This window comes from Desmodus rotundus, chromosome 3, assembly GCF_022682495.2.
Source record: "Desmodus rotundus isolate HL8 chromosome 3, HLdesRot8A.1, whole genome shotgun sequence".
In the NCBI taxonomy this organism is placed as follows: Eukaryota; Metazoa; Chordata; class Mammalia; order Chiroptera; family Phyllostomidae; genus Desmodus; species Desmodus rotundus.
In genome coordinates this window covers 197,841,889-197,864,762 of record NC_071389.1, presented here as the reverse complement: position 1 = coordinate 197,864,762, position 22,874 = coordinate 197,841,889, and the positions used below count along the sequence as shown (strand labels likewise).

The following is a 22,874-nucleotide window of genomic DNA, read 5'->3' as shown; positions in this document are numbered from 1 at the left end:
TGTAAGTCAGTTCTCTTTGTGTGTGTGTGTGTATTTATTAATAAAAAACACTGTTGTCAGCCCTGGCTGGTGTGGCTCAGTGTATGGAGCGCCAGCCTGTGAACCAGAAGGTCGCCTGTTTGATAACCGGTCAGGGCACATGCTGGGTTGAAGGCCAGGTCCCCAGTAGGGGGCATGCGAGAGGCAACCAATCAATACTGTCTCTTGCACACTGATGTTTTTCTCCCTCTCTTTCTCCCTCCCATCCCCTCTCTCTCAAAACAAAAAATAAAATCTTCTAAAAAATATAAAAATTAAAATTAAAAAACACTGTTGGCACTGTGAAGGGCTCCCAGGACAAAACCTCCCCATCCCCGAGCACTCGCCCCCTGACCGGGTGTGAGGCTGACCGTGGAGAGTGCAGTGGTTGGGCGCCAGCGGCTGCGAGGGCAGGGAGAGCTGGTCGGAACTTGAATCGTCTCACTTGGGAGGTTCCCCCAGCAACCGGACGAGCACAGGGAAGGTCCTGCTAAAAGGGCGCCGAGTAAACTTGGGGTAGGACTGGCAGGGGCTGAGCACGTAGACCCCGCCCCGGGACCAGGTGGCCTGGATCTGAACCCTGGCCCCGCCCCTCGGTATGACCTTGGCCAAGTAATTTAACCTCTGTGCCGCAGCTTCCTCGTCCCTCCGTCCGTAAGCCAGGGACGCAGCTACCGCACCGGGTAGTGTGAGCATCCAAGGGGTTAATACAGGTAGAGCGTTTGGAACGGTGCTTGTCTGTCGTTAATGTTATTTTACCTGCTGTTATTATGTATAAACCCAGTTCAAGAGATGTGTGACTCAGTCTAAATGTTTAATTACTATTGTTAGACACTTAAATAAACCACAGCGAGGGCCACCTTCAAGCTCACAGTTTGGGGAACTCGAATGGGTGCCTGTTGTTAGTGGGTGGTACTCAGGAGGAGGTCCCTGTCGCAGCCACATCAAAGGGCTGTGGACTTGCGTGGCGGTCGGTCACACAGGCTCGGAGTGGTTTCACACAAGTGACACGTGTGTGCCTCATTATTCTCTTGTCCGAGTGCCTGGAGAGGACTATTCTTGAAAACCTCTCTTAGCATAGCTTCAAATTATATCAAGTCCAGATATTTTACCAAGAAAAGAAAAGCTGCTGGCTCCATGGTGTCTGCCGTTGGCCCTTCAGAGAGCGGTGGGCTTCCTGTTTGCCTGTTGGGGGTAACTGGTGCCGTGCACCAGTCTCAGCTCACTCAGCGGGAACGCCCAGGCCATGCCTTCGAGAAGTATCTACGTACTTGTCCTGCCGGGTCAAAGGAGGGGTTGGACTTGGTGTGGAGCTGCGTGCAGGTCAGAGCATGTCAGCTGCATGCATGGCGAGGGAGCGGGTGTGGTCAGAGGACTCTGGGTAATAGTGTGGGTGCGACGTTCGCCCCTTGGGAAGTAAAGAAGACAAGTCTCAGGTTAAGTCAGGACTGCTGCTGCGTAGCCGAGTGGCAAAGGGAGCATCCCTAAGAAACTCCGGCAGAGCACCCCTGCGGCCCGCCACCAACAGGCTCCCGAGGGGCTTCGCCCGATGGTCACAGCCCGGGACTGCTGCAGGCTGCTCCTTCTCCGGGAGCTTGGTCAGAAGACTGAGCCCTAGAGGCCTTCGTTGCTATGAAACAGTTGTTTATGTTTGAGACCTGGGAGCAGGTGGTGTTTTTACACAGACTGCGCTTGCTGGATACCCGCCAGCGCGACCCTGGCGTGCCGTGTGTCGTGAGGAAGTGCCGGCCTTGGCCAGGCCGGGGTCGGACGCCATGAGGAGGGCAGGGGTGCCCTCAGGCCTGTGCAGCTGAGGGCGCAGCCACGTGGCCTTTCGGGGAGCTAGCCTGGTGGGTCCACGAAGAGCTCTCATTGCTTCCAAGTTATTCATTAGCCCATTAGAACTTGAATATTATGAATTATGAAAGAGTGCTGTTTCTATTAAAAATAAGATTAACCATATCTTGTTTTCTGTTTTGTATTGAGTTCCATTATTTCCAGAACATAGGCAATGTAATTGAATGTTGAGTACAAAATGGGGAAACTAGAACAGCTGGTCCGGCCCTCTGCTCGGCCTTCTGACGTCAGCGTGGCCCGCAGAAGTGCGGCACGAGGGCGCTCTCACCGAGGGATTCAGAGGGATGTGTTCAGGGCTGAGAGCGACGGAGTAGGAGGCAGAGTTAAAGTACAAAGCACGGAGAACTAGGATCTGGAAACCAGAACCTTAGACGGTCGGTCGGGGTTTGGGGATGAGATCTGGAGGCGGCTGAGTTTCTGAGGAAAGGCGAGTGCGCCGTGGCCGTTAGTCATCCTGCCCCCCTGTCCTCCCCGGGCAGCTGGGAGCCTGGCCCAGCGTCTCTCCGTCCTGGGTCCCAGGGAGCAGTGCGTGCCTCCTGCGCTGTGTGAGAGCCCGAGAGCTCCCGGGGAGCGGGCAGAGACGCTGCAGGACACGCAGCAGCTCTTGCGGACCAGCGGGATCCCAGCAGAGGGGCTTTCCCTCTTCTGTTTTTGAGTAGTTCAGTCGTTTTCTTAAAATCTGATGCCACTTCATTCCAGCGCTTTGATTTGTGAATGAATATTTTATTTCCTTACAGTGGTATTAAATCTGCAAAATCCTGAGTCCCAGTACCTCAGAATTTTGAAGAACCTGGAAGTTCCACCCACCCCCTCCAGTGCTGCCCCCATCCTGCACCCTCCAGGGGGCTGTGCAGCCCCCTCCTCCTCCTCGGTCTTTTCATACTTAACTCACCTCCCTGGGTTTCTGAGCTCAAATCTGCCAGCCCCGCAAGAGCAGGGACTGAATGTGTCTCCCTGCCCTGTATCCTCACCAAAAGGGGGCCAGCCCCTCGTAGGTGCTTATAGAGTATATTTTTAATTCCTCATTGAATCGGTCTTAGTTCTTTCCCTTGGGCCCTTACAAATAAGTCCCTCAAATATTTGGAGGTAACTCTCCAAGCCAACACGCATCCCACATCTTTCAAACCTCCTTTCTCTGGTACGACGTCAAGTCCCTTCATTGCCCTGGTCTCTGCCTGGAATAGTGATGGCTGGGTGGGTGGTCTCCTCCTCCAGGCAGAGCCCGTGGCTTCGGTCCGCACAGGGGGCGCCTGGCCAGCTTCTAGCTGGAGTCCAGACGCGCTGGGTCGCTGCACGTTCTCCTGCCGGAGAGAAGGCTAGTGTGGCGACATGGTTCGTGATGACCCTCTTGCCAGAGAAGGCAGAACCACGTTTGGGAATTCTGCTTTCTCTCTGCTGCCCACATAAATTCACACTGTCTGCCTCAAACAGCAGATTTGCCCCTTCCCTCTTTTTTGTTTCTACCAGGAAAAAGGGTGTGTTTGTTCTCAGCTTTCCCCCCGCCAAGTCTTAGCTCATCAGGGTCCCTGCCTATTTGTTTTATATTCATCTTTTTTTTAAGATTGTGTTTAGTTTTAGAGAGAGGGAGAGAAACACTGATGTGAGAGAGAAACATCAATCATTTGTTTTTCGTACGTGCCCTGACCGGGAATCAAACCCGCAACTTTTTGGTGTACGGGATGATACTCCAACCAACTGAGCCACCCGGCCAGGGCATCGTGGTCCTCGGTTTTTCTCTCAGGGCACAGGACCAAAAGCTGAGCAGCAGTTGAGTTGGCCTCTGGGCAATCACCTTTTCGGGGATGCTCAGCTAATCAAAGTGCAAACAGACCCAGAAGGGCAGCTCTCCGAGTTTGCAGATCAAGGCCACAACTCCAGCCTGAAGGAGCCTCTGCATCCCGGTCCATTTCAACAATCCGTAGCTTTGTGTCCTGACTCCAGAGGAGGCTGATTACCATCATTGGTGTGAAGTGGAAGTTACCGTTAGGACTGAAGCCGTATCCCGCAGCTCACGTGGCAGGGATTGCCAACAAGCAGCTCCTCCCACGCGGCCGGGTCCCAGGCCCAGCAGCAGCGCTCGTGACTACCTACCTCGGCGGAGATGGACACCATGGAAATGAAACACCTAACCCAGAGTGGGGAGCACTTAAAGATGTCGTGTGCTATGGGGATAGACTAGGTTATGCTGCAGTGACAAACATCCCCCAGATCTTAATACAGCCCAGGCTTATCCTTGTTCACTGAAGTCAGCTGAGGGTACAGGCGATTGTCTGTCCAGACCACCTGTCCTCTGGTGGCACCTTGATCCTCCAGATAAACAGAGGCTTCCCCTGCTCAAGGCCACAGCACCTGGAAATTGATGGAAGAGGGGACAGGCAAGCGGAGCACTGTGGCTGCCTCCCCCTTCCAGGGAGCCTGGGAGTGCAGTCACTGCACGCCCAGCGTGGGTGGGCTCAGCGAGGTCCTCCAGGGTCCCTGTTCTGCTCTCTGTCTTACAGGTACTTTGACGAGCCGATGGAATTAAGGAGCAGCTCTTTCTCTAGTTGGGACGACAGCTCGGATGCCTACTGGAAAAAGAAGAGCATCAGAGACACCGACGCAGCTCCAAAAGCCACAGGCCCCCCGGACAGGTGCGAGGGGCCCCGGCAGTGCTGCCGCCCCCTCCAGGGGACGTCTCCGGGCTCGTGAATGAGTTTGTCCTACTGCTTCAAGGGTATTCTTGGTATCCAGGGCTGTTTGCTGACCTTACTTTTCCCAGAAGGTGCTGTAAATGGAATCACGCAGTAACCGGTCTGTTTACACTGTTTTATTTGACTTTTCTTGGTGCCTTGAGACTCATTCATGTACTTGTGTTCCTGCCTCTTTATCGTGAGTCTGTGTATCCATTTGCCTGTTGAAGAGCTGCCTCCAGCTGGGGGGCATTATGGATGAAGCCCTGTTTAATTTGTTGTCCGAACTGGGGAGCGTTGATAGTGCAAGGTGACACTGTCAGGTCACCTTGGGACAGCAGGTACAACCAGGGCCTGTCCGGGGAGACTGGAATGCACGCGCAGCCGACTCGTTCTGTGTCCCCCGTAGTGTGGAGCCGCGTCCCAGGTGCGTGCCGGCGTGTTCGGTGTTTGCTCAGCGCCTGCGGAGCTGAGAGTGCAGTGACAGGCCTGTTGGACGTGGACGCTTCCTTCCAGTGTTGTGTGTTGTGTGGTTCGGGTGCGGGTTGATTTTTTTCAATGGAATGTTCAGGCTTTTCAAAAGTGGCCTGTTGGCTTTTTTAAAAAGTAAAGCGGCGTGTGTATACATCATAAATAAGAAACACGTTTGCCTCACCTCGTATCGGTGTGACCTGTTTGCTGGGGTTTGTTTGGGGGGGAGGGGGGTGCATGCTGAGAACACTAGATCTACTTACCCCCTTAGCAGTGTCCAGCCTAGACCACAGCGTTGTTAGCTGTGGCCGCCCTGCGGGCCTCAGCCCCAGAACTCACCCGCCTCGTCAGTGAAAACAGTGCATCGGACCAGCATCTGCCCGTTCCCCCTTCCCCTTCCCCCTCTCCCACCACTCTACTCTTTCTACGAGTCTGACATTTTTTTAAAAATATTTTATTTATTTATTTTTAGAGACTGGAGAAGGGAAGGAGAGAGGGAAGAAACATCATTGTGTGGTTGCCTCTCATGTGCCCCCTACTGGGGACCTGGCCCAAAACCCAGGCATGTGCCCTGACCGGAAATCGAACCCGTGACCCTTTGGTTCACAAGCCGGCACTCAATCCACTGAGCCACACCAGCCAGGGCACGAGTCTGACTTTTTAAAAAATTGCTGGATTCTACTTATGGATAGATCACATAGTATTTGTCTTTCTCTGGCTTATTTAGCTTAGCACAGTGTCCTCCAGGTCATCCATGTTGTCACAAACAGCAGGGTCATTTTTTACGGCAAAACAGCACCCACTGCGCGCATATGTATTCACGTATCTCCCGTTTGCCTTACCCCTGCACCTGTCGGCAGACTCGCAGGGCGTCTCCACGTCCCGGCTGTTGTGGATAGTGCCCCGGCGAACATGGAATTGCAGCCGTCTCTCCAACACACGGACTTCGTCCCCTTTAGTTACACACCCAGAAGCGGGATCCCTCATCATAAGAAACTTCTGTTATTTAGGGACCGTCATACCGTTTCCACAGTGGCCGTCCTACTGTGCGTCCCAGCAGCAGTGTGCCGTGGCCCTCTCCTCCCAGCCTCAGCAGCACTTAGCTCGGCCTTGTTGATGACAGCCACTGCGCCGGGCCCGGGGCGCCTCCTGGCGGCTTCGGTTTGCGTGTGCCACGTGACCAGTGACGTGGCCCACCTTCCCACATGCCCACGGGACGTAAACTGCCCTCTCAGAGCCGCTTCTGCCGCGTCCCAAAAGTTGCGGTGTGTGGTGTTTCCTTCCTCGTTGGTTCCAAGACGTTTTCTGAATTTCTCCTTGACCCTGTGGTTGTTCAGGAATGTGTTAATTTCTCTACATACTTGTGAATTTTCCAGTTTTCCCCCTGTTGTTTTCTCCTTTCATATCATTGTGGTTGGAAAAGATACTTAATATGATTTCGATCTTCTTAAGTTTGTTAAGACCTAACATACGATTTAAATTTGTCTTGTGACCTGACTCGTGATTTCTCCTGGAGAACGTTCTGTGTGCGCTTCAGGACGCGTGTTCTGCCGCCTTCGGGTGGGATGTCCTGAGTGTGTCTGTCAGTCCGTTTGGTCTAGTGCGCAGGTCAAGTGCAATGTTCTGTACTGACTTTCTGTCTGGGTGCTGAGCCCACGGCGGAAAGCGGGGCCCTGAAGCCCATTGCCATTGCAGCACTGTTTCTGCCTTCAGGTCTGTTAGGTTTTGCTTGACACACTTGGGTGCTCCCATGGCGGGTGCGTATGTATTTACCACTGTTAATTCTCTTGATGAACCGACCCCTTTACTGTAATACGATGACCTTTGTCTCTTGTTACAGTTTTTGGCTTAAAGTCTGTTTTGCCTTAGATACATATGGTTGCCCGCGCCCCTCCGGTTTCCACTTACATGGAGTATCTTTTTCCTTCTCTACTTCCAGCCTGTGTGTCTTTAAAACTCAAGCACGTTTCTCGTAGGCAGCACGTAGTTGTGTCGTGTTTTTTCAGTCCTCACCTGAGGGCCTGCTTATTGATTTTAGACAGGAGGGCTGGAGAGAGGGAGGGAGAGAAACATGGATTGGTTGCCTCTCGCAGGCACCACAACCTGGGCCCAAACCCACAACTCAGCGCGAGCCCTGACGGGAATCGAACCCACGACCTTCGGTTTACAGGACGACGTTCCAACCAGCCAGGGCTTGGTGGGGTTTTTTGTTTGTTTGTTTTGTTTTTTAAATCCATTCAGCCACTCTGTCTTTTGATTGAAGAATTTAATCCATTTACATTTAAAGTTACTGTTGACCGGTAAGATTACTATTGCCATCTCATTATTTTTTACTTATTTGGCAGTTTTCTTATTCCTTCCTCTCTCACTGTCTTTGCGATTTGGTTCCTTTCTCTTTACCTTTTTCGTATCTACTGTAGGTTTCCGTGTCGCGATCCCCACGAGGCTGACGCTAAACGTGGTTCCAGCAGCGTGTTCCAGGCTGGTGACAACCTGCCTCAAATTACATACAAAACTCTTCCTTCCACTCTTCCCACCTACATTTTCTGTTTTTGATGTCACAGTTTACGTCTTTTTATGTTGCGCTTTCACTAACAGCCGACCCACCAACAAACTATTGTTGCTATACTTATTTTTACCCCTTTTGTCTTTGAACCTTTGTACTAGAGTCAAGTGATCTGCACGCCCCCATTATAGTATCCTGCGTGTGGCTTTACCTGCGAGCTTTGTACTTCGTACGTGTTCGTGTTACTAATGAGCAGCCTCGTTTAGGCTTAGAGGACCCCTCTCAGCGTCCCCGTGAGGCAGTCCAGTGGCTGGCAGTTCCCCTCTCAGCGCTTCGGGTGCGCCGTCGCGTCTGCCGCCTGCGCGGGCTCTGCCGAGAAGCTGCTGGCGGCCGTCCTGGAGTTCCCACCTGTGTGATACGCCCCTTCCCTCTTGCTACTTTCCAATTCTCTTTGTCTTTGACTTTTGACAGTTTTATTACAATGTGTCTTGGTGAAGGCCTTTTTGGATTGAATCTGTTTGGGGATTCATGAGCTTCATCTACCTGGATGCCCATCTCTCTCCAGGTTGGGGGAGTGTTCAGCCATCATTTCTTTAAATTCGCGTTCTGTCCTTTCCTTCCTCTCTTCTTCTCAGCCTCCTGTAACGTATCGGTTGTTGGCTTGGCGGTGTCCCAAATTCATGTAGGCTTGCTCCACTCTCCTTCTCTTTCTTCTCTTCTGACTGGGTAATTTTAAGTAAGTTGCCTTGGAATTCACAGGTCCCCCCTTCTGCTTGCGTAAGCCATTGCTGTGGGCGCCCCCGCTGCGTATGTCGCTGTGCTCCGGGGCCCGGAGTGTGGTCCTGGCTTTGGTCCTGCTTTGTGGCTTCCGTGTCTCCTGAACTTCTCTCTCTATGTGTGTATCACGTCCCAGGTTTTGTTGAATTGTCTCTCACATTCTTGTAGGCGGCCACGCTTCCTTAGGACAAGGATTTTGAATTCTTTGTCAGGCCAGTTACTGGAAGATGACTGGGTTCCCTTTGTGGTGTCACCTTCCTTGATTGTTCATGTCTGTCGGAGTCTTGTCCAGTGAGCACCCCTCCGCCGTCAGCCCTGCCAGGCATTCTGAGGCTTTCTCAGACCCTCTCTGTGGATGCCCCACACTTCCTACTCCCTTCTGGGGTGAATTCTTAATACGGTGTATCTTCCCTCAGTCCCACCAAGCCAGGCTGGGTGCTGAGAGCCTCCCGTTTGTCTCCTGGGACAGTGCCCTGAAATGCTCACGTCCATGTGCTTTCCCCCAGCCCCACACCATCGGGCTGGCTTTCTGCAGAGGCTTATCCCCGCCATCTGCACATGCAGGGAGCCGGCTGTGGTGGGGGAGGGTTGCGTGGGGGCGCACAGAGAGCACGGGACGGCCCCAGTGGGCCAGTTGGGAGCTCCACAGATGGGGTGTACCGGCAGCTTGTGAGCGGGCCTCTTCACAGAGTCTGCAACGAGCTTAGTAGGACCCATGTGCCCTTGATGAGTTCCCGGCCCTGGCTGTGCGTTCCCGGCCTCTCCCAGCCCTTGTCCAAGTCCCACACAGCTGGGGAACCAGGCACCCACTCACCACCCTCTCCCTTGTCCCCATGGGAGGAAGTGTGGGCCAGGTGGGCCTCTCTGGGCACTGAGCTATGCCACCTGCGGGGAGGGATGATGTGGGCAAAGGGAAACCGTTCTTTCACCTTCCTTAATGTGCATGGGCTTGGCTGTGTGTCCCAGTGGTGTGCCGGAACCACCCTGCTGGCTGCCTGGACTCCCACAAAGGCATTCTCATCTGCGGGGGGACTGTCAGAGTCAGTGTTCTGTAGCCAGGGGGCGGTAGAAAACTCCTATTCCGCCAGCTTGCTGATGTCTCCCCTGTTTTGGCTGTTTCTGATTGTAGACCTACTACTCGCCGTAAGCCAGACTATGAGCCAGTTGAAAACACAGATGAGGCCCAGAAGAAGTTTGGCAATGTCAAAGCCATTTCATCAGATATGTACTTTGGAAGACAAGCCCAAGCTGAGGTAAGTGTCGGAGAGTTTCGGTGTGGGTCCCCCGAACCAGGGCCTGGGAGCCGTGGGAGCAGAGCAGGCGATGGGTGCTGCATGGGCGGGAAGCCCCTGGCCCGGGAGAGCAGGAGGACGACCCACACCCGTGGCTTTCTGACCCACCGCCACACCTTGCTGCCCCAGCTGGGGGAGCGGCAGGAGGGCAGGGACTGTCTCCTGTGTCTGTCTCTTCCTCCGTCCTCAGTGGTCTGAATAGCCATCAGTATCTTCTCAGTATCTTTTTTCAATATCCACTCAATACCTTTTGCATAGACTTATGGCGATTTGACACAGCTGTAATTTAGTAATTCTTAAGCACAGGTAACTGAAGTGTGTAGGTGTGGTTTTGGGGGTAGATACGTTTATTTCAGGCCGTCGCATGGCTCCTCAGAAATGCTAGGGCGCCGTCGCAGCGGGGTCTTGCGGAGCAGTGAACCGCAAATGCCAGTGGAGAGGGTTAGGCTTCCTCCTCCTCCCGAGGCGCTGCGTACTTGTGCGAAGCTCCTGGAGTTTCTGGGTGCGCTACCAGCCTTCTCGGGCCATCCAGAGAAATCTTTACCAAAATGTACTGATTTGATTCTGTAGCAGTAGAACTTTCACCGCATTTTAAGAGTATTTAGAGTGGCCCCTGACTGGTGTGACTCGGGCGTTGTTGGTTCGATTCCCTGTCAAGGGACACGCCTGGGTTGCAGGTTCGGTCCCCAGTCAGGGCACACACGAAAAGCACACGAAAAGCACACGAAAAGCAGCCAATCAGTGTTTCCCTTCCTCTCTTTCTCCCCTCCTTTCCCATTTCTCTAAAAATAAGTAAATAAAATCTTGTAAGAAAATATGTATTTAGAGTGTCAGTAGGCTTTTCCCCAACCCCTAAAATCTGCCTTGCTTTAAAGTTGACAACATTCAAGTTCAGTTACAGAATACAGAACGGGTGTTGGAAGAGAGCTTCCTGGCGTGGCCCCCCCGGAAGTGGCTTCTCTCACTCTGCCTGTCCCCTCGCACCAGTCGTGGGCCACGGTGGCGGCTGTTGAGCTGTCTGCTCCTGACCTGCCCGAGGTGGGCGTCAGGCCGCAGGCCCTGCCGTGGCGGCGGCCTTCGGCAGCTGTCGGAGCGAGGAGCCTGTGGGACACAGTGAACGGCAGGTCCTCAGAGACTCTCCGTAAAGTGCTCGTGGCATTTGGAGCCTGATGTTTCCTTTTCTGATCTTGTCCAGTATGAAACCCGGGCGCGGCTGGAGAGGCTTTCGGGAAGTTCCGCCATAAGTTCGGCCGATCTGTTTGATGAGCAGAGGAAGCAGGCGGCAGGTAAGGGCTTGCAGCCCGAAGGGGTGGTGGGCACGGTGTCTGGCAGGAGTGCGTTTGCCCCACAGAGGACTTTGTGTTTTTCCAAGACTGTCAGCGACCGTTGGCTGATGCCTCCTCTCCTCTGCGAGGCAGGCAGAGCGGAAGCTGCTCTTCCAGGCTTTGCCTGTGAGGAGGCCAAGCTATGTGATTAAGCAGCATCCCCCAGGCCACCTGACAAGTCATCCTCCTGAAACATTGTCACAGATGAGTGTTCCCGGCACAGTGTGAACGTGGTGTCTGATCCGGGTGGTTGTCACAGTCCAGGGCTCCCAAGTCACGCTGACCACTCCCTGACTGGGAGGCCTTGAACATTTCAAATCCCTTTCAGCCTCAGTCTCCTCTGGAAAGTGGGCGGATAATACCTTCCTCACATGGTGCACAGAGGCTTAAATGGAGTCCTGTGCAGAAAGTGCCCCCTCGGGGTCTGGCACATGGCAGGTCCTCCCAGGCACTTCCCAGGCCCCAGGGGCCGGTAGAGCAGATGGAGCAGGTGACTCCACCAGCCTCAGTTCTCCAGGGCAGAGTACAGGCAGTCAGAGAGGAATTTCCTATCTCCCCCATCCCTCTTCAGGGTCCAGACTTCAGTGGGGAGATGGCGGGGAGCCCCAAGGACTGAACCTGAGAGTTTAGATCATTAGTGAGGATTAAGTAATTAAACTCACAGTAACAGAGGCTAAATCAGATCTGAGTTTGTTCCTCTGGTTTGGGGTTTGTTTTTTTTTTGAGAGGGAGAGAAACATCAATGTGTGGTTGCATCTCACGCTCTGGCTACTAGGGACCTGGCCTGCAACCCAGGCGTGTGCCCTGACTTGGAATCAAACTGGCAACCCTTTGTTCCGCGGGCCAGCACTCAATCCACTGAGCCACCCCAGCCAGGGCTGTTCCTCTCTCATGCGCAGTCCGGGAAGGCAGTTTGGGACTGGTGCAGTGTGTTCCCGGCATCAGAAACCCAGGCCCCTTTTGTTGTTCATGATCTGCATTCTCTACTTCACCTCATGCCCAATGTGGCTGCGCCAACCTAGCCATCACATCTGCATTCCAGCTAGCAGGAAGAAGGAAGAGAGAAGGCAAAGGGCATGCCCAGCCCTGCAAGACACTTTTGCCTACATCCTAGTGACCCAAACTCTATCACTTGGACAGAGTTTGCTGCAAGGGTTAGAATTCAGGAGTTCTGTACAGAGAAGGAGAGGAGAGGAATGACATGGCGACCTGTCAGCCATCTCAAGGCACCTGGGGACTGTCAGTGAGTGATCGTTGTCCCCCAGCGGTTCTGCCCAGACCCAGGGCAGGTTCTGAGGAGAAGCCGAATGTTGGAAGGGCTCTGGTCCTGCCTCTGCTGTTCGCTCCTCTGTAAACATTCCCCATGTTGGAAGTTTGTCATAAGTGGAGGTGCCACCTCTGAGGTCACCACCGCTGACCTCTGGTCCACCCCACCCAGCAATGCAGGACCTCCTAGCATAGTGGTGATGTTGGAATCCTGGCCCTTCATGCTCAGGATCCCACACGGGCTCCAGGTTTACTGGAAAGACCCGTTTTACAGGCAGGCAGCATTGCTGATGAGTGACCGAGCAGAATTCGAACCCAGATCCCGTCACCGGGCTGGGTTTCTGTTCTGTCGTTGACAAAAGCCTACACAATTTTTAAAAGTCTGCTGGAGGCAGAGGGGAAGACCCTGCACAGCCCCTCCCCAGGAGGCAGCGGCCTGGGAGCGGCACCGTGGGAGACATCTCTTCTGGCTGCTGCCTGCGCTGGAGGATAAATGTGTCCCTGCTCTTTTGTTCTCGGAAGGGACCTGGCTTCTGCCGCCTGAGGGGCAGGCAAGTGCAGACAGGCCAGGTGTGGAGCCAAGGGGATAGCTGGGCTGGGCCCCCAGAGGACCCACAGGTTTGGGTTCATGCACAGCCCCCGAGCCCCTCCAACGTCTGACTACAGTTGTGTGGCACAGGTTCACCACCAAGTCCTAGGTGTCAGCTTCGTGTGTGGTAGTGCTGGCACTCCTCGCCCCTGGTGGTGGCAGTGTGCTAGTGTGCTAGTGTACACGTTGGGGCAGCCGGAACTCAGCAACAGAACCCCGGCTGTCACCGGTCTCAGTCTCCTCTTAGTCTCAGTCTTGGGAGAGAGGTGAGGGGACGGCCTCTGTGCCTGGGAGGCCTGGAGTGAGCGGCTCCGCTCAGACTGGGAGAGCTGTGTAGGGACAGACCCACCCCTTTGGTTCACCTCCCTGGGTGGGCCTCATTCTCTGGCACCGGCTTCCTCCGCCTGTCCTTGAGAGGGCAACCATAGTCCCAGCTGCAGCGGTGCAGTAGCCCCGCCAGTTACACCCCGAGCAAGCAGATGGCTCCCTTCGCTTGAATATACATAATCCTGGAAAGGCTCTGCGGGGCCAAGCCCGGGGGTCCTGTGCCCATCCCTTTGGGCGGGGTCAAGGGGAGGGACCACTCCACAGGGAGGGAGGAGGACTTTCCCAAAAGAGGGGGGAAGGGATGCTGAGCACACACAAACCACAGGCGTCCGTCCACTCTTCACTGAGTACTTCCTTGGCAGGTCTTGTGTTAAGCAGCTGAAGGAAATAGGCATCCAGAGAGGGTAGGAACCTCTCCAGAGGCACACAGCTTGGACGGGTCAGTGCCAGTAATGAACCCTCGGCAGTATGCAGACCCCATGCCACATCTTGTCTCCCGTGGGGGCTGGCAGCTGGTCATAAATTCAGGATGGTGGGGCTGGCACTAGAACCCGTGCCCTGACCCCACTGCAGGTCCCCTCCCTGGACCACTTGTGCTGCTGGGGGGCGGGGGGGGCGGGTCCATGAGATCTGAAGTCACCGCGTGCCTGGCACTGGTCGGGCTGCCATGGCAGAGTGACGAGCCAGCGTCCACTCTATGTGCAGGGAGCTACAACCTCACCAGCGTGCTGCCTGCCGCCCCCGACATGGCCCAGCTGAAGCAGGGCATGAGGTCCGTGGCTGGGAAACTGTCCGTCTTTGCTAACGGCGTCATGACTTCGATTCAGGTGAGCGGAGCGAGAGGATGATCTCAGTGTGACGGTGGGTTCGAATTCACACTGTCTGCAAGGGCTGGAAAAGGAGACTTTGTGTTTTTCATTCATGTGGCTGCTACAGTGTAACCCCAGACCACTCTGCTGGTGATGTAGTTTCTGGTTACAATGTAGAGCTCCTTCATGTCCCTGAAAGCAGCGGAGCCCCCAGCAGTCCTTCCGAGTAGGTGACATTCCTGATATATAGATGGTTGTCCCCATTTTACAGTTCACTCCTTTCTCTGTCCCCTCCTGTAGCTGAGGAAGCAGGGCTACAGACGGGTTCTTCTGTTGCTTCACTTGGTGGGGCCGGCTTCAGGGTTCAGCCCCCAGAGAGTTCCCGTCCTCCCGTCGCACTTGCCTCCCAGGGCTCAGCCCTTGGCCTGCCTGCCCGAACACTTTGCCCCACCCCCCACAGCCCAGGGGCTGCGCAGTGCCCTGCGTGGGGCAGCTGCAGCCGAGCGGTGTCCTCGGGCGCAGCACCCAGCAGGGCCATGTGGCAGGGATGGGGAGCCCGTGCAGAGGGTTTGTGACTCTCTCCTGGATTCTCTCTCTTTAGGACCGTTATGGTTCTTAACCCTGACGTCTGTGTCTCATGGAGAAATTCCTCTCCGGTGAAACCGTGGCCACGACGCGGACTGCAGTGAAGACTGGCCAGTTTTGCAGATTGTTTTGCTACTTTTCACGTGGCATATACACTTTACTGACTCGTAACATTTCTCTTGACCTAGTAGAAGCTTTGTTGTTGTTTCTGTTCTGTGTTCTTTCCTGCACATGCCCTCCCTTTGGCGCACCCACGCATAGCCTCGCCTTGTTTTCTTGGAATCTTTAGTTCCAACACCTGGGGGCCTGGAGACACAGGCCCCTCTCACCTCTCCAAGGACAGAGAGCCTTTGTGGGGGGTCTCCGTGTGTATGACCTGTAGGCTGGGGGCTCCCAGAGTCCGCTGATGCCAGGGGGCCTGGAGAAACAAAACTCACAGCACACATTTCGTTAAAAAATGGAGCAAAGGATAAAAACAAAAGACCAAAAATGACTGGTGTCTAATTGGACATATTGCTTCTTTTATATTTGCACATATGAAGGGGATATCAAAATAATGTTTTAAGGCATCTGTACCCTTGTAAATTCCTTATTTTGTATGACCTGTAAATTCAGAAATAATTTCGAGCAAGTGCTCTGACAAACCTAAGCTTCTGCGTCGCCCCGGGAACTAACCTTCCGCAAGGCATGGCCATGGCCCCGTGCGGAACCTGGGGCGAGGGCCCCACGTGGGCTTGGGGTGGACGGAGCGCTCCGGACTGGAAGTGAGTGAGGCGAGAAGACGCACAGGAGATGCTTTAGTGTGTAGGAAAGCAGTAGTTGTGATCGGGTAGTTTTGTTAATATTTTTTCTTAATCTTCATTTTCAAAAAATTAACAGAATGTGTATAAACGAATAAAGAAAAATAATTTGGCTGTGTTTTAGACAGCACCAGAATATATTGTTCAGACGAGTAAAGTGTATTGGAAATTTGATGAACCAGAAATGTGGCTTCACCTAAATATTTTGTGAATCTTTCTTAAAAGCTCCAATTTGTAGATTCTAAATAAACGGTTGCAGCAGACGCATTGCCAGCTCTCCTCGTGAGGGGGGCTCTTGGCGTAACCGTGATGTGTGTTTGAACGAGCGCGCAGTTCCCCGCGGATCCGTGTTTCTTGCATGTTTGGGTCACTAACTGAGGGGCACAGTGGCGGGGTGCCGGCTGTCATGACAAGATGCCCTGGACGGGGGGCTTCAACAGCAGAGCGTGTGACCGCGCAGTGCTGGAGGCCGGAAGTCCGAGGGCACAGTGCCCTCCGGACGGTCTCTGGAGAGGCCTCCCCCTTCCCTCCAGTGGCCTTTCCTGGGAGAGAGCCCGGGACCGCTGGGTCCTGTGGGACCTCGGCTCTTCCCTTACAGCCTCAAGTGACTTGAGTTACTTCCCAAAGGCCCTGCCTCCAAGTCAGGTCCATGGGGAGTCAGGGCCCCACACGTGGGTTTGGGGGGCAGACTCAGTGCACGGCCGTGTCCGTGAGGAGCTCACGCGGGCTGCCCCTCTCCAGCTCAGTGTGAGCTCAGTCCCCTCCCCCCCCCCCCCGGAAATTCCCTGTGCATAGGTTCCCGTTTCATGGGGTGGGGTGGGGGAACTGGGAGGCCACTCCCTCTGACCCCCAGGTGCCCTGCTCTCCCCATCTTGGTCCGCCTCGGCAGCCGCCCTGCCCCAGGCCTTGCCAGGACACGTCTCCGGAGCTTTCCCTATGTGGCTCTAGGATCCCGCTTTTAATTTATTTTGTTATTTTTAGAGATGGGAGAAAGAGAAGGAGAGAAATACCTATGTGCAAGAGATACTATCAGTTGGTTGCCCCCAGCTGAGAACCTGGCCTGCCTCCCAGGCATGTGCCCTGTGCCTGGAAATTGAACCCGTGACCTGTTGGGTTCGCAGGCTGGTGCTCAATCCACTGAGCCACACCAGCCAGGGAAAGCTGCCCCCTGCAAAGGTGTTTCAGAAAGGACTCTGATCTCAGTGCTTCACTGTGCAGGGCTAGTCCACTCGGCCGCCGGGCAGGTGCTGGGGGCTCATTTCACACACACACCCCCCCCACAGGCACACATGCATTTGTGAGTGTTTGTGTGTGTGTGTGTGTGTGTGTGAGTGTGACTTCAGTGTGTGTTCCTGGCCCATTTATCCTTGGGCCTTGGTGTTTGATTTATAATCAGTTTGCATGAGTGCTCATATAGTAAAGAACGTGGTGACTTGACAGTCCAAAGCCCGGGTGACTTCTGGAGACCTGGAGAAGCAAAGGAGCGAGCGGGAAGAGGACGGGGTGTGTTTGCACGGCCCTCACCGGGACAAGGTTGCTTTGACAGCACTGCATTTCTGATCACCTGGGAGAGCAGTTAGAAATGTAGGTGAGTAGATACAAACAGGGATGGAGGTGCTGCCTCAGAGAGGGGCCGCGAGGTTGAACCCAGCGAGACACCAGGGCTGCGCAAGGCTCTGGGGGTGGGCCAAGCCAGCCGAGCTCCTCCCCCGCCCTGAAGGGCCTGTGATGCAGCACCTGGGCCGCAGCTGGAGGACCCCCCACCCACTCCTGCTCGCTCCCGAGGAGAACACGGGCCTCCACCAGCGCCTGCTCTGCCTGAAAACCTGGCCCTTAAATGTGACCCTCCACCAGTCCTGCGGAGCACCCCAGAGTTACGGGCTGGAGCCCAGGGTCTCCTCATGGGTGTTCCCCTAGGTCAGGGCGCGTCACTCCCCCCACCCCACCCCCGAGCCCTGCGGGGCCTCCATCCCAGAGCCCCGCTACCCTGCACACGGGTCTGAGACAGGTTTTCCAGCACCTCGCTCACCACTCATGTCGTCTGTCCGCAGCCCTTTTCCTGCCCACACCTGCTCCCAACACCCACGGAGAGCCTGTGGCTGTAAAAAAGAGGTTGCTAAGCTGGGTGGACAAGCAACAATCTCTCAGGATGCTTGGTGGGCGGTGGGAGTGGGGCAAGACCAGGACTCAAGCACCCTGGCATCGGGGTCTGGGCCTGCCACTGGGAGTCGGGGTGACTGGGCCTTGTCCCAACTGCCCCCAGTGGTGCTTCTGCACCGGGACATGAGGTCGCTGACCTCCCTCCCCGACCCCAAAAAACACTCCGCTCTGGTGGTTACAGGGCTCAGAGGCCTTGTGTGTGTGCTGTCCTGTGGTTGGTTCCCAGGGGCCCATGTGCTTTCCCCCTTCCCTCCCTGGTGCACGGTCCTCTGTTTGCCATTCTTATCAGTCTGCTGGCCCAGGCCCTTTGTCTCACCTAAAACAAAAGTGCAGTGGCAGGAAGGACAGCTGTGGTCCTGGCATGGACAGATGGCCAGACAAATGGACAGAGACAGGGGTAATGAGGGAGCAGACACCAGGAGTCTCTCTGGCCACACAGGCTTGTCTTGCAAACAAACTCCCTCTGCCTGGTCTGCCCCCTTCCTGCCCTCCCTCTGTGCTGGTTCCTCTCGGGGACCTCAGCCCAGCCCCCGAGGGAGCGCAGTCCTGCAGTCGTGGGAGGCACTGTCCAGCACTTCCCAGGGGAGGAGCCCAGCTGTCGGGCCCTGCGCCCTGGGGCTGGCCCCTTTTCTGACTCGGTCCCCACAATGCCACCCGCCCCAGACATGACCTCTGAGTCCTGAGCCCCAGTTCCTGTCTCACATCCTCTGCCCTTCCTGACAACGGGTAGGCTGCACCCGTCTGCACCACACACCATGGGCACGGGCGCCAGGGCTGGGCTCCTGGAAGGCACGGGGTCCTAATGGCCACAGGAACCCTGCACGGCCTGTGTGGGGGGAACCCCCAGTTTCTCCAGAGTCCGGTGAACGGGGGACCCAGGGACCTGCTTGCAGAGCTATGGGCAGTCCCTGTGGGGTCTCTAGGATTTGCTTCAGCAGTTTCGTGCAACTGAATTGCTTCTCATGGACACAGACGTGAGAAGGAGGAGCCCCTGGATGTGTGGGGGGGGAGCAGAGAGCTCAGACAGGGGCCCCGTGTGTGTGGTGGGGAGAGGGGAGGCTCTAGAAAGAGAAAAAGAGAAGTGGAAACATCTCACCTCGTCAGTCTCCACTACACCGTAAACATGTGTTATTCACCATGGCTTTGGTTTTGTTTCGTGGGGGTGGGGAGGAAGTTTGTGACGCGTGCAGAGGCTGGCCTCCAGGTGGAGTGAGTGGGAGACCCCATGGAGGCAGAGGGCAGTGGAGGCGGACAGGGGAGCAGTGGGGGCCTCAGAAACAACCACAACCGCCGCAGCACCCCTGGGGTCAGCAGCAGGTCCTCCCTGTGTCTCCAGCCACGGGGCTCCATCCCCTTTCGCGGCAGATTACCGTCCTCACCAGGGAGGAGCAGGGTTGCCAATAGCATCTCCCTCTACAGGAGCCCTACTGGCTGCGGGCTAGAATACACTCCCAGGAAAGGGCTATGATTGGCTATGCTCCACTCAGCACCCACTCGACGCCCTGACCAATCATGAGCAACCTGAGGGCAGAGTGATGTAAGAACAGGTGCTGCCGCCCTGACTGGTGTGGCTCAGTTGACTGAGTGCCGGCCTGCGAACCAAAGGGTCACCGGTTCAATTCCAGTCAGGGCACATGCCTGGGTTGTGGGCCAGGTCCCCAGTAGGGGGCGTGCAAGAGGCAACCACACATTGATGTTTCTCTCCCTCTCTTTCTCCCTCCCTTCCCTTCTCTAAACATAAATAAGTAAGATCTTTAAAAAATAAAATAAAATAAAATAAACAGCTGCTCTTGTGGGAACCACACAGGTGGGTGCCCTGGGAGAAGGGAGAGGGGCCGAGGCAGCAGAATGGCAGGTGCCCTCCTGAGGGAGGGGGCACACTGCCTGAGCATCTACTCTGCGTCAGGGGCTTTGCATGCGTCATCTCTGAAACCCCGGAAAATCCCTTCCGCAGCCCACAGGTGAAGAGACCAAAGCTTGGAGACGACATAGCTAGTAAGCGGTGGAGCCCGACTCAAACCCCGGGTCTCTGGCGCCCCAGCCTGAGCCCACCCCAGTGCTCCGTCTTTACAGCCTCTCTTTCACAGTCCTGCACGCCTTCTGGTGACATCATGAGGCCCCGGGGAAGAGACCCCACTGGGTCTCTGCTCCCAGGGCCCGGATGCAGGGTTCTCCAAGTCAGGCCTGGGCAGATTCCTTGTTGCCCCGGCAGGGGTCCTCTGGTGAGTTTGCACTGACAGAGAAAAGAGCCACAACCACCTTTACATAAATCTCATAAATGTGCGATGTAAGGTTGATAACGACTCACAGAAATCTCCCCGTGTTCTTTTTTTTCTTTTCTTTTCTTTCTTTTATAATTTTTGGCTGCAAAAAGCTTTATTGTTTCCCTTTGGTCCCAGGCCTGGGAGAGGCCTGCAGGGTGATGAAGAGGATGCCTAATGTTTGCAGGGAGAGGCTCGGGCAGGAGCCAGATGCTAGGGGGTGCAGAGGGACCCCTTGACGCCCTCTGGGCCCCAAGGGCTCCTAGTCGGGCTTGAGAGTGGGCCTTTCAAAGAGACCCTCGCCCAGCCTGGCCTGCAGGCCCCCTGGGCAGCCTGCGGGGGTGAGCTAGGTGTCACTCATCTTCTTGATGAGTCTCACCCACTCATCCAGGAAGTGGCTCATCCAGGAAGTCACAGAGATGCGGCCAGAACCCAGGGCCTGCAGGTCCCAAGGGTCTAGTTCAGGCTCTTCTCCAGGACCGTGGCGGCTTTCATGCGTACGGAGCGTCACCCCACCCATCTCGGGACAGACGGCGGTGGCTTCTGCACATCCTGGAAGAGGAAACGACCACCGAGCTGGTTTTGCATCTTAAAGGGCCACTCGCCCTTGTGCTGCTCCTGGGCCGACTGGGGGAGAAAGTGGCCCCACGTCCCCCAGAGCCCAAAGAGAGGTAGGTGTGGGAGGTCACACACAGAGGCAGGGTGACCAGAGGGTTGACGGGGCCTCCACCTCAGTGGAATAATTCTGATGAATTTGGGAGCTCGTGGTTGCTTGGCAATAAGAAGTTAATCTCAGAAACAGTGTTGATTCCATCCGGAAGCCAAGGGAGGCTGAGATGGTGCCGAAGGTGGTGGAAGGTGATTGCAGGGTGGTTGGGGGCTGGAAGGAGGGGCGTCCCTGGGCCTGTTCCGTCCAAACACCCCTGCAGAAAGAGGCAGATCCAGGGGACAGCCGAGGGCACTGTGCCCAAGTCCTGGACAGTTGACATGTCCTTAGGGCTGCACGTGACAAGGGCCATCCTGGCCTGTTTACCTTGGCTGCTGGATTTTCATGTCATTTGCCTAATGTCTTTCCTTTCGTTAAATTTGCATTTTCTTTGCTACTGTGATATTGCATTATATCCCCAAAACTCAGAGCTGGAATGCATGGCTCAAACCAGTCCCCCCAGGCACGATGTGGGGGTGCAAGGAGGCACGCGAGTACCACAGCTCGGAATGACGGTGCAAACATTGGTCCAGGGCAGGGCAGGGGTGTGAGTGCAGAGGGAGTCTGCGGGGTCTGGGCCAGCAAAGCTGCAGGTGCGACACTCCCGCAGGGCAGCTGGAACCAGAAGGAACAACTCAGGAGCGGGCCGCCAAGGGGTCGGTGTGGACTTCACTGGTTCACAGCGTGGTGACCGCGTGGCTGTGCCAGGCTGTGTAAGAGCGGTGGGAGCTCACGTTCAAAGATGGCACCCACCGTGGCTTCTCCGGGTTAACCATAGGGTTATTTATTTCTGGAACAAGCAAAAAATGATTCGTTCAAGCACAAAACTGACTCATTCTGAAACTAAAGGCCGAGAAAATGTGCAAACCACAGAGACACCCTTCAGCGCCCCCTTCCTTCTAGCTAGAAACGAGAAACCAGGTTAGCTGTTGCTGAGAATGTGGGAAAACCTGCCTGCCCCCTAGGGGCTGAATTTAGCCCCCAGCCCCAAATTCATCCGGTGAGGCGCTGCCCCCCCCCACACCCCGCCAGGACTGCAGAGTGTATTGCATTTGGAGATGGGGCCTGTGAAGGGTTAGTAATTTCAACGTGGTGGGGAGGGTAGGCCTGGCATTCTTGCATTACGGCATTCAGAGAAGACCGCAGGAGGACACAGGGAGACAAGGGCCACCTGCAAGCCTAGGAGAGAGGCCTCAGGAGAAACCAGCCCTGCCAACACCTGGATCTTGGCTGTCCGGCCTCCCGATCAGCAAGACAACACACGTGAGTTGTTCAAGCCCCAGCCTGGCCGCCCCTGGGCACCAGGACAGAGCCCGGTGAAGCACGGCGTGAATTCCCAGATCCAAAGACAAGGTTAGAGGTGGCAGAACCTCCAGCAGTTGCGTGTCAGCTGGAACCGCATGGAGGGCTGTGTAAGGCGACTTGCAGACTTGACCATGGACCTCTTAGCTCACAGCCTCTCGCCAAGCGGTGTGTCAGTATTGATGTAAGAAACAGCCAAATCGTTAGAGAGTTTTTGTAAGTTTATTTGAGCCCAAACTAGCACCAATTGCTGGGAAGCACGACGTGAAATGTTTCTGGAGGAGGACACTTTGCAGGTCCTTCCATGCGTTTGGAAGTAAGGAGGGTGTAAGGACGATTCCAGGGAGGTGGGAGAAAGCACGGCCGGAAGTCTCTGTGGCTGGACTACAGGAGCGTTAAGGAGGTGACGTGCCCTCTTGCCTGTGGTTCTGCTTATTTCAAAGTGCGCCCACCTGGGTGCACAGAAGCTGTGGGCGGGGCTGGCTGGAAGCAGAGACGGACCTTTTACGATAAAAGTTCTGTGCCCGGGGCCTGGCGACCCACCTCGACCTGCTCAGTGAGGAATTCATGACCGGGTCTCCCGTGAGGTTACTCTCCTTAGGACCCCTTTCTACCCACATGTGTGAGGCAGAAGCGCTCGATGACTTTGTTGGGTTTGTCACTGAGAACCCCAGCTCAGAAGAGGGGATGGCATGTGTGTGTCTGTTCACCGCCCCCCTGTTCCAACTTGGAAAGGAAAAGCTACACAGACGTCAGCTCTGAGGGAGTGTCACATCCCCAGGCACAGCCCCGTGGTCTTGCTCGCGAGGACCTGCTGGTGAGAGGGGCAGGGAGGTGGGGAGTGGCCCCGCAGTGCCGGCACCGACATCCCTTTTCAGCTGGCTCCCGTGGCCCACAACCTCAAGAGCGAGCTGAGCCCCACGTGGAAACTCCGGAGGCATGGGATGTGGGCCTTTTTTCCCCCAACACTGTTAATTCCGGTAAAAGCCATTCCTCCTCTTTCAAATGATTGGCCAACATGACATTTCCTGCCAACATTTTGCATGAATTGGTCCGACGGTCCAATGTCACAATTTTCCTGTGAAGACAAGCTGGGAGGACTTCTGGGAGACAGAGCGTGATGCAAATAGCTCTCTTCCCCAGCACTCCGCGGT

At 55.3% G+C, this 22,874-nt stretch overlaps 1 protein-coding gene across 2 annotated transcripts in view; it reads left to right on the top strand.

Moving 5' to 3' along the window:
* The window catches only part of ARFGAP3 (ARF GTPase activating protein 3), a 43,163-nt gene extending 27,609 nt beyond the window's left edge, over positions 1–15,554 (top strand). For both annotated transcript variants that reach the window (XM_045186801.3, XM_024579554.4), the window contains 5 exons: positions 4,374–4,505; positions 9,428–9,551; positions 10,786–10,876; positions 13,803–13,924; positions 14,508–15,554. In XM_045186801.3, the coding sequence (XP_045042736.2) occupies positions 4,374–4,505; positions 9,428–9,551; positions 10,786–10,876; positions 13,803–13,924; positions 14,508–14,525 (487 nt within the window). In that variant the 3' untranslated portion in view covers positions 14,526–15,554. The remainder of the gene's footprint in view (positions 1–4,373; positions 4,506–9,427; positions 9,552–10,785; positions 10,877–13,802; positions 13,925–14,507) is intronic.
* The last annotated feature ends 7,320 nt before the right edge of the window (positions 15,555–22,874 follow it).